We start from the raw sequence: 11,397 nt of genomic DNA on the forward strand, positions 1-11,397 counted from the left end.
AAGATGTACAGACAGCTATAGTAGGTAAGAGTTAACTAGTTCAAGTAGACGCATTAGCATTGTTTTACCTGTTCATTGGAAGAATTGTCTCTTAAAGGTCCTCTGTGTCCTCAGTGATCAGTCCAGCTCCCTTGTAGACTCCGCTCTGAATGAAATGTCTGTCACAGTTCTCTGACAGCCCAGCTATGTGATGGGGAAACCCTGTGGTTAGCTGTACACGCACCAGGTCTTTGTAACATGCTGAGATTATAGATGGGAGGTGGAGGAAGTCTTCAAGTGCACACAGAATTGCCACTTTCTGCTCATGTTCTTGGCATGTTGTCCAGGTCCATGCTGGGCTGGTTCCTGCCCAGGGCTCAGGAATGTTCTTCTTGGAAAACAAAAGGGAACAGCTGCTAAAACTCTTAGGCGGCTGCTGGGAGGAAAGAGGCAGAGGTTCAAACAGCTGAAGAAATTCACAGTGATGGATCACTGTAACCAAGAGTAAGGCCCCATGCACACGACCGTGAAAAATCACCGTAATTGCAGACCGTAATATGGTCCGCAATTACGGACCTGTTCGGTTCTATTGGGCGCAGACACCTTTCCATATCGCTACGGATAGGTGTCCGTGCCGTAGAACGGTGCCGGGAATTATGGAGCATGTCCTACTTTTTGTATTTTACAAAAATGTGGCCCGTGGCTGGCCGTTCGCGACGGCCGGCCGTGATTACGGGCACTGTAAGTGCGAAACATATCTTTATGTAGCCATTAAATATACCCTCAGCTGTGTGGGTAAAAGTGCCATAAGGGAACAACTCCTTTAACTATCCATTATAGGACCAGACCATTCCCCTATCTTGGCTTTACAAAACTATTATACAAGTTTACTTTAGTTCAAGTCGTTAGTTCATCTTTATTTGCCATTTGAACTTGGCACATTGGATATCTTAGGCTCTATTCACATGACTTCCGTTTTTAACAGGATTCATGTCAGATATGAGGGATGCATTTTGATTTGTTTGAAAGATCTGTTATGATTTATTAGGATCTGTTTTTGTTCTGGTTTTTTTGCCCTGGTGCTGCAGTATATGGTACTCTATAAGGAGGTATATAGTACTCTATAAGGAGGTATATGGTACTCTATAAGAAGGTACTGCGTCGGTCATTATCTAACCTAAGGCCCCATGCACACGACAGCAAAAAACCTCCGTTTTTGCGGACCGCAACTGCGGTCCGCAAAAACGGAGCCATTCACTTTCATTGAACACTGACACCTTTCCGTAGCACTACGGAAGGGTGTCAGTGCCGTGGAAATGTTACGGGAATTATGGAACATGTCCGTTCTTTCGCATTTTGCGGGCCGTGCTCCCATACTTTGTATGGGAGCACGGCCCGAAAATGCGGCTGTCAGTCAGCGGCCGGCCGTGCCCGCAATCGCGGGCCGTGATTGCGGGCACGGTCGTGTGCATGGGGCCTAAGGCCTCATGCACACGACCGTATCCGCAAATGCTGACCGCAAATACGGTTCCGTATTGCTTTATAGTCATCAGCAAATCATCAGCAATGTACCCATTTCTGCTGAATGGTATCCGCAAATACGGTCTGTAGTGCATCCGTATTACATCCGTATATACGGATCCGCAAAAAAAAAGAGGTCTGGTTGATGGAAAATCCCCTTTGTGTCGCTTAGCAAAACTTCTGTATTTGCGGATGGCTATCCGTATGTGCGGACGCACCTCCGTAGCCATACGCAATTTTGGGTTCCCCCATAGACTTCTATGGAGGAGTCCGTGACCAAAAACGGACATGCTCCATAATTCCCGGCACAGTTCTGCAGAACGGACACTCATCCGTAGCGATACGGAAAGGTGTCCGCGTTCAATGGAAGTGAATGGGTCCGTTTTTTACGGTCGTGTGCATGGGGCCTTAGGCTGGCTTACTCCAACATTTGAATCCCCAACCGATCTGCCCAGAAACACCCACAAAATCGTCCCTTTTAGGGCTCATTTGCATGTCCCCTTGAGGTCCGTTTTGCAGGACAATCCTGTGGGATTGTTGGGAAGTATGACCATTGTTTGGAGGTATGACTATAATAGTGCCAGGCGGACCCTGGCACTATTGTTGTGTTTACAACTGTGAGAAATGGTAAAGTTCTGCAGTAACAAATGATTTGGAAACATAAACATAATGATAATTGTTAAATATAATCTTTTCCAGTCGAATCAATGACTATTATTATAATGTGTATTGCCTCATTGTTGCAAATTAAGTTGATTGAAAGGTTCAGTAATGTCAGGAAAATAGCAGTCAGTGGCACTGATGGAAAGGTGGGCACGAATGACATGGAAAGGGCATGCAGGTAAACTTTGTTGAAGAGTAAAAGCCAGAGGCATTGTTGACATCAAAATATTTTGGAGGAAAGGGGGATGGGTAGTTTTTCTCTCTAATGATGTTGGATGGTCTGTATTCTGCCACTGTTAATGAGCTTTCCAGGCGACAAGTGCTGCCTGTTGGGATTTAGTAAAACTGCTTACCTATAAATAAGAATAGATTGGACTGAACAATCCTGCTTTCTAATGAGCCTCGTGCACAACTATATATAGAGTCATTATTTATTTATAAACCCCCATCATGATCGGTAATGCTGTACTAGTGCAACAAGAGGACAGTTATTGACTGCAGGTTGATGAAAGTGTAATACAGATGTAGGTGAGCTGACTATGTGATTTGGCACATCTCATCATGATGTCCGCGTTTTTTACTGAGGGTATACCTGCATTCAAACTTACTACAAATTCAGATCTGCGACATTTGTTTTATTATAAACAGTCCATTACAAACAGTGGCTTCTGCTAATAGAAGTTTTCATTCTAGTGTTTATAAGAATGATAGTCAGTAAAAAATAATAGTTCAATGTTAATTTGGATAGATATTCAGCCGGAGTCCGGCACCGATGATATAATAGTTATCACAGTTTTCCATATCCTGTATAACAACCTCTTGCCATATACTTATCACAGATAATCATAGAGCTAGTCAATGTCTCAGCTTCTAGGATTATTATAATTCACATTCAGAGATACATTATTCTGCATACTGGTAGTAATTCAATTATTTTCTATAAAAAGAACCACAAAATACATTTAGGCTCTGTTCACTTTGACATCATGGCGTCCCTCTTCAGGATCCATGATGGATATGATTGATCTGTTATGATCCATCATGACTTGTTATGGTCCTTTTTACAGATCAGTTATGAACTGTTTTTTTCCTACATTGACTTACAAGGGGTTTCAAGTTTTTACTGGATAGAACAGCTCAGCATGCTACTCTGACTATCAAAGAGCAATGGAAAACTGAGGAAATATACAAGTGTGAACAAAGCTCATTGACTGTTTTTGGAAAAAGCAAGTATGCTTTTCTGATCTTATATAACCCCTTTAAGTTTCTAGCAAACTAAACTCTGGGTAACTAAACTTTCAACAAACTTCTGACATGTCATAGTGACATGTCAGAAATTTTGATCGGTGGGCGTCCGAGCACTGAGACCCCCACCGATCACTAAAACGATGCAGCATAAGCGCACGGATGAGTACTGAGCCACTTAGTTTCTGAACTACTTTTTCGGAAAGCAGATGTACGGGCCCATAGACTTTCTATTGAGTCTGTACGCCGTTACATTGGCTGCCCAAAAAAAGCCGATCAGAAACCAAGCGGCTCAGCACTCACCCAAGCTTTTTTTTTTTTTTTAAAACATATATTTATTAATTTTCTGAAGAGTTTTCACATAACATAATATACAGCAAACTGTTACAGGGATATAATCATATGTTGCAGAAGTTACAGAAATCACATTCTTACAATGACATAGAGATCATAATTGTTTACATCATTATGAGGCAGTTATTGGAGGTCGTCACAAGAATTTCCATAACATTAGGTGAACAGCGTTATTGATGAATATCCCTGAGGAACAATGCATACAAAACTTTTTTTTTTTTAAGTATAAATATAAATATAAACATTAAAAAAACCATAAACTGGAGCCACATGAAGCTACATCCCTAACCGAATCGGCCAATATATTATTTCAAAACCATAGATATTATGTTCTACATATTTTTAACACTCCTAAGGTGCCTTTGAGGTCTTCTATCAAGTACCAGGGTGATCCAATGAATGGATCGATCATTTTGCGTATCTCCTCCCCTGAGAAATGCTCTGTTATGAACAATTTCCATTTCCCAAATTTTTTTTCCCCTTGGGCGTCCTTGTGTTTTAAAACATCGATTCTATCCAGATAGAACAGGTTTCTCATCCCCTGAACAACCTCGCTCAATTGCGGGATATCCGGTACCAACCATTTTTGGAGTATGCATCGTTTTGCCACCATCAGTGCAACATGTGAAATGGGGGGCAAATGGGTTACTTCTGCATCTTCCAACTCTCCATCATGCTGAACATGTAAAAAAACTTCCATTGGCCCCAGGAGCCCCTTAAATCTGCTTACTTGTTGCAGTAAAGATGCCATTTCTTTCCAGAATGGCTGTATGTTATTGCATGCCCAGAACCCATGATACATGTCTGTGCGAGGTGAACTGCATCTCGGGCACGAAGTATTTCTATCTGGTTTGGTTATCGAAGGGGGCAAAGTAAAAGCATATATGGCATGATGAAGAATTTTTAGATGAGTTTCCCTCCATTTCTCATTCGTTATATGTTTTCTGAGATCTACCAACCCCATTTCCACATGCTTGGCAATGTCTGGCAAGCCAAATAATTTTTCCCATCTCACAAATGCCTGGGCGGGTGTTACCTTTAATAGCAGTGGTTTCAGAGTGTTATACAGTTGTGATATAGATCTGTGATGCGTGCCTAAGAACCATGAGTCAAACAGGTTAGGGGGAATCTCGCAGGAGATGTCGGCAAGTTTAGTTTTACAGGAAGATAGTATTTGATAATACTGTAGGTGTTGGGGATGTTCGAAGTTGTATTTTGTCTATACTTCCTGTAAGGTCAGCCATCTCCCTTCCTGCTCCTGAAACATGTCTCCCAATGTCGCTATCCCTCTCTCTCTCTCCATCTCTGAAGTAACTGACTATGTCTTCCCGCCATCAAATCTGGGTGCTTCCATATGGGCATGTGTTTTGAGATGCGGTATGGAAGACCGTAATGTTTACGCAGTACTTTCCATGTGATAATGGTGTCTCGTAATAGGGACAATCTCTTAATGGTTGTGGGAAGGCATGCAAAGGCTGTGTGAACTAGGGCCATAAGATCCCATGGTTCCGCTAGCTGCCTTTCTAGGTTGATGTTGGAATGGCATCCGGTGCCATGTTGCCAATCCAGTAAGTGCCTGCTCAAGCATGCCAGGTTGTATCCCCGGATGTTAGGAAAGTTGATGCCTCCCTCTTCTTTTCGTAGCATAAGTTTTGCTAGTGCTATTCTCGGTTTTCTTCCCTTCCCATATGAATTTGGTGAAGGACGAATTAAGTGTGTTGATATCCCCGTGTTTGATTAGTAATGGGATGGTTTGTAAAGGATTCCCACCATTGGGAAGTTTTGGAGGCTTCAAAGGAAATATATGGCCATACATGTCGGTACTCACCCGTTGAAGGCCCTCTATCCCACCTGCCTGGCTGGCTGCCTCTCCGCATGGTTCCCTGAAGCTTGCTGGATGTTTGGAGGTAAAACCTGTATAAGGAATAAAAATTGGGCTTGCTGAATATAAAAAATCCGGAAGGCTATATATTGACCTATGGGTCTATGAATAGACTGCTTACTACTATAGATCCTCACAAAAATCAAGGATCTTTTTATTGAAATGGAGGGGAAAAAAACATGCTGTAAAATCTGGTTCCCTAATATACGAGGGCTATCTTCCTGTGATGAGTATCATACTATATAACAAGATTCTCTCCAAAAAATTGTTACCAACCACATGGAATGGGAACTCTGGCCATTCCAAGGATAAAAAATATATTTGTCAAAAACCGCAAGTGTGAATATAACCCAGCGGTTTTACTGAAATTCTTTCGAAATAATATATATACATTGTGAATGTTATTTATCCTAGAGAACTTGGTTTATGTACAGAAGTTCCAATTGTATGGTTTTCCTGGCCAGGAGATTTTCTTTTAAAATTTGTGTATATGTATATTTATACTTCCGATTATATCTGGAGTTCAAAATAAAATACTTTTGATAATTTTCTATTAACCCAAGAGTGCCTAGTCATATTTCTGGAATATTTTCTTTTCTTTTTTCTTTCTCTTTTTCATAATTTCCTATCAGAAATGGCACCATGCTATATTATCATTGCATTTTTGGGTTTTCATATTGGGTATGGTTTAGTTATAACCACATCTTTTTCTATATAATGTTTAATTTTCCCTGGGGAAATGATCACCCCCAAAAACCATGGCCTTCCTAAAATAACAAACTAATTATGAACAGATCTCATACCCAAAATGTACCAGTATAGAAGAGTCACACAGCTGCATAGTATATGGTTATTTGTTGGCAGACACGTAAAGAGTAACCTTTGCTTACAAATATTAATTTCTGTATATCAAGACAAGGAAATGAAAAATAATATAGGGCAGAATATGTTTGCCAGTGTGACCACAGTTTCCTTTTATTCCTTTACACTTGTGGATGGTGTTCATTGTTTTCTGACTATGTTATTGTTTACAGCGTTTCTGCTGAATCCGAGGAAAAAGATGTCATGGCACCTCACACGTTTCTCAAACATCTCTTATGATGATTATGTCAATGATGTAGGAAACATATAATAGTGCTTGGCTTTGTGAGAGGTGACAGACCTAATGAAAGACATTTCCTGCAGGTGCGGTAAGGAATTACTATTCCCATAAGTTAACGTATGGCATAAACCGATCCTGTATGATAATATGGCGGGACTTAAAGAGGCTCTGTCACCACATTATAAGTGCCCTGTCTTCTACATAAGGAGATGGTCGCTATAATGTAGGTGACAGTAATGCTTTTTATTTGAAAAAACGATCTATTTTCACCACTTTATTAGCAATTTTAGATTTATGCTAATGAGTTGATTAATGCCCAAGTGGGCGTGTTTTTACTTTAGACCAAGTGGGCGTTGTACAGAGGAGTGTATGACGCTGACCAATCAGCGTCATACACTCCTCTCCATTCATTTAGGCAGCACATAGGGATCCTGCTAGATCCTTATGTGCTGTCTTATACTAACACATTAACAATACTGAAGTGTTTAGACAGTGAATAGACATTCCATGGGATGTCTATTCACAATCTCTGCACTTCGTTACTCTGTCTGTGGTAGTTACAGCAGAGGACACGTAATCTCATTGTAATCTGTCATTTACTGCGTAATCTCGCGAGATTACGCGTCCTCTGCTGTAACTACCACAGACAGAGTAACGAAGTGCAGAGATTGTGAATAGACATCCCGTGTAATGTCTATTCACTGTCTAAACACTTCAGTATTGTTAATGTGTTAGTATAAGACAGCACATAAGGATCTAGCAGGATCCCTATGCGCTGAGTAAATGAATGGAGAGGAGTGCATGACGCTGATTGGTCAGCGTCATACACTCCTCTGTACAACGCCCACTTGGTCTAAAGTAAAAACACGCCCACTTGGGCATTAAGCAACTCATTAGCATAAAACTAAAATAGCTAATAAAGGGGTGAAAACAGATCGTTTTTTTAAATAAAAAGCATTACTGTCACCTACATTATAGCGCCGATCTCCTTATGTAGGAGACAGGGCACTTATAATGTGGTGACAGAGCCTCTTTAAGGTGGCTATCAGGGCAGTACTAGTGGTACTGCCATTTGGGACTCAGATGCAAATATAATAAGGGGCACGGCAGGCTATAGGGGTCACAATTGCGACCGGGCCCCAGAGCCAGGGGGCCCGCGGACCCCTGCATCAGGACTATAAGAAGTTATATTAGTAACTGGGGCCTTTGTAATAAAGTACACGGGCCCCTGTTACTATAGTGACAACAATATACTTACCCTCCTCGTTCCTGAGTTCAGCGCCGGTCCTAGTGTCTCTTCATGGCATGACGTCATGACGCTGTGTGCCATGCATGACTTCACGATACTGTGCGCCACACACGACGTCGCGGCATTGGATGGCGTCAGGACCTCCGCTGCACCTAGAGTCGAAGTGGAGGGTAAGTAAAACATTACTCTCTGCTGTATTTAGGTGTACCATGTGGAAGGCTTAGCTACAGGTCCCATCAGGCAGGATCCCACATGGTGTGATCCTGTCTGCTGGGCCCTGTATCTAAGCCTACCTTAGATGCAAGGCTGATACCCTGTGTGATACCGGGGTAATAATGAGGCCTAAGGCCTCATTTACACGAGCGTAATATACGCGCGTGCGACGCGCGTGCTTTTCACGCGTGTCGTACGCACCTATATTACTCTATGGGGCAGTTTAGACGATGCGTGAATTTTGCGCAGCGTGAGTGCGTTGCGTAAAACTCACGACATGTTCTATAATCGTGCGTTTTTCACGCAACACGCACCTATTGAAGTCAATGGGTGCGTGAAAACAACGCATGACACACGGACGCTCCTGCGTTGCATGCGCGAAAATCACGCAAGAGCTGTTATGTCCATGCAAAAGAGTCTATAAAGCTAGACAAAGCAAACCCAAACCAGGAAGTGCCTGCGTTTCCAGTGCGAGGGGGCAAGCCTAGCCAGTGCCTGGAGACTCTGTCAAGGTTGCTTTCAGCGTGTCATCTATTCTACTGCCATGCCGCGCGGGATGGATGTCGAGCGCCTCATCCTGTTTGTCCAGGACCATCCTGCAATATGGGACACCCGATCAGAGGAGTACCACAACAGGACGGTAAAGGAGGACGCATGGGAGTTGGTTGCCCAGAACCTGTTTGAGCAAGAGTGGGAGACTGGCCGAACCCGGGATCGCACTCGGTTGGGTGAGTACCACGCATTTTCTGTCAATGCCTGTCATCCCTATAGAAGACCTGGGGCCCTGTATGTCTAGTCCGCTCATTAGCACGAGAAACTTAGGTGGAGCAGGTGCATCCCCGTGTCCCACGTCATTGGCACTGCAGGGCCCTTCATTTAGAAGTGAGAGGTGATAGTTCTGATGGCGTGTTATGTTTTTGTTACATCCAACAGTCCAAGATATCAAGACACGGTGGCGGAGCTGCCGTGATCAATTTAGGCGAGAGATGGGTGACAAGGGTCGCAGCGGAGATGGGGCATCTCGCAAACGCCCATACATTTACACCAAGCAGCTCATGTTCTTGAAGGACATCATGGATATGCGCACGTAAGAGTTTATGCCTTTGCATGTGTCTAATGTGTGTTTGGCAATGTCCTGTTTGCCAACGTGTTGGTGTGGGAAATGTTCTATATTGTATTCTTACGTTTTTTTCTCCTTGTAGAACCACCGACAATTTGGAGGACACCGCAGAGGAGACTGACGTGGGGGAGTCTCTGCGAGAACCTCCTGCTCCCAATGTCCTGCCGCCCAGCCCCGAGCCGACACCCCAGGAGCCCGCACCTGGCCAGTCTGCAGGGCCCGTCGCCTCTCCAGCACAGGAGCGCCCCGTGCGTGCCCGCAGTCGCCGTGTTCGTGCACCACAGCCCTCCACAGCTGCCCAGGTCGATACTCGGGTCCTCGACTATCTTAGGCGAGCCTCAGAAGAGGACGGGAATGATGCCTTCGGCCGCAGCATAGTCCCCCTCCTACGCCTGGTGCCCATGGACCGTATGGGCCGTCTGCAGGCGTCGATAGTCACATTGATCGACGCTTGCAGACCGCCCCACAATCCAAACATCTGTTTCACGGCGATAGAGCAATGGCGCAGTGCATACATGCCGCCATCCACGCCCCAGGTGCCTGCCCAATTCCACCCTGTCCCCCAGATGGGCCGGCCGCATCCGTACATGCGCCCTATGGCTCCCCACTTCGCAGGGCCAACATTCCACCCACAACATCAGCACCACTATGCTGGCGAGGAACAACCTACCCAGCTCCAGGTCCAGCATAGTGGTGCTGAAATGCAGGCGTATGCCTCCCCAGGACAACAATACCAACACCTCTGAGTGTGTTGGTGCCAATAGATTTGGACGCCACAGTTGTGTGTGGTGCAGGCCTGGCCACGTTTGTTGTGGGCTCATGTTTTTGATTTGGATTACTTTACACCATGTTGGTGTCTATGCTTTGCTACTAAAAGTTTGTGTTTGGTCCTAAGACATAAATAAAATGTTTCATGGTTAATGGTTTGAATTCGTGTTGTTATTCATTTATACCACACAACACAAGGTTTACAACACATTTCCTTTGCCTACACTCTCACACACTTCTGGCCTTTTGGGCCAATGCATGCCCACGTGATATGAGGTTTTAGTTAATCTCTCGGGGTTTGACATGGCTTGCAAGCGATGGAAAAGTTTAGGTCCTGCCATGGGCCCCAAAGCAAACTAAGTACACTTGCAATTGGACTTTCCTAACTGTAGTCGGCACAACAGGATATCTGGGGAAAGTAAGTCGGCAACTGTCTAAAGTCCTGCTCAAACCTCGAGAGATGTAAGCTCGCAACCCGCGTCAAGGGTCCTCATGTTTTGCGAGTCCCTAACCCAACACCAACCCCAAAAAAACACAAAATTCAAAAATGGTCACATGTGACGTGGGTAGTGAAGCCGCCAAACAACATACACCCCTTCAAAGGTCATCAGCCCCCCACGGTGCTGGTCCAGATGGGCACTCAAAATATGCCGCCAAAGTATCACGCACTCGAAGGCCGGAGGAGACAGATCGGCCGAGAGGAATCACCGGGACATTGTCAGTGGTGCCTGCATGTGTTAGGATATATTCTGCATCAAAGTTAGCATCATTAATGCGGCAGAAGTTATGCAGAACTACACCCGCTTGTATAACACGTGTGACATTCTGCATGGATAATTGCATTGTTGACAGAAAGACACGCCACCTGTTTGACATAATGCCAAAGGCACATTCCACACATCGTCGAGCTCGGCCCAGGCGGAGATTGAACATGCGCCGACTGTCATCCAAGCCCCTTCTTGCAAAGGGACGCATGACTTGCCTTGTGAGTGCAAACCCCTCATCCGCCACGATTACATACGGGATTGGGGGCCCGCTGGAGCCCGGGAGGATGGATAGTTCCGGCACCGCCAGTCGCCTATTCACGAGTCGCTTCCCCATTCTTGATGTACGGAATATGCGTGCATCTGCCGAGCTTCCATACGAGCCAATGTCAACAATAGTGAAACAATAATTAGTGTCCGCCAAGGCTAACAATACCATAGAAAAATACTGCTTGTAGTTATAGTATTGCGAGCCACTGCGTGGGGGCTTTCTCACACGAATGTGTTTGCCGTCAAGGGCACCAATGCAATTTGGAA

The 11,397-nt window shown here is 44.5% G+C and overlaps 1 protein-coding gene and 1 long non-coding RNA gene across 6 annotated transcripts in view; one reads left to right on the forward strand and one right to left on the reverse strand.

Moving 5' to 3' along the window:
* The window catches only part of DENND4A (DENN domain containing 4A), a 136,470-nt gene extending 136,339 nt beyond the window's left edge, over window positions 1-131 (reverse strand). For 2 of the 5 annotated variants that reach the window (XM_075858304.1, XM_075858300.1), the window contains exon 1: window positions 69-129. In XM_075858304.1, the coding sequence (XP_075714419.1) occupies window positions 69-76 (8 nt within the window). In that variant the 5' untranslated portion in view covers window positions 77-129. Of the gene's footprint in view, window positions 1-68 lie in introns of all 5 variants that reach the window. The other 3 variants (XM_075858307.1, XM_075858301.1, XM_075858306.1) reach the window with 2 other exon arrangements.
* Window positions 132-9,030: 8,899 nt separating this feature from the next.
* Window positions 9,031-10,249, forward strand: LOC142748177 (uncharacterized). The gene is made up of 2 exons (XR_012882169.1): window positions 9,031-9,295; window positions 9,411-10,249. It is a non-coding gene; the product is annotated as an uncharacterized LOC142748177 (long non-coding RNA).
* Window positions 10,250-11,397: the final 1,148 nt, after the last annotated feature.

The sequence above is a fragment of the Rhinoderma darwinii genome, chromosome 3 (genome assembly GCF_050947455.1).
Source record: "Rhinoderma darwinii isolate aRhiDar2 chromosome 3, aRhiDar2.hap1, whole genome shotgun sequence".
In the NCBI taxonomy this organism is placed as follows: domain Eukaryota; kingdom Metazoa; phylum Chordata; class Amphibia; order Anura; family Rhinodermatidae; genus Rhinoderma; species Rhinoderma darwinii.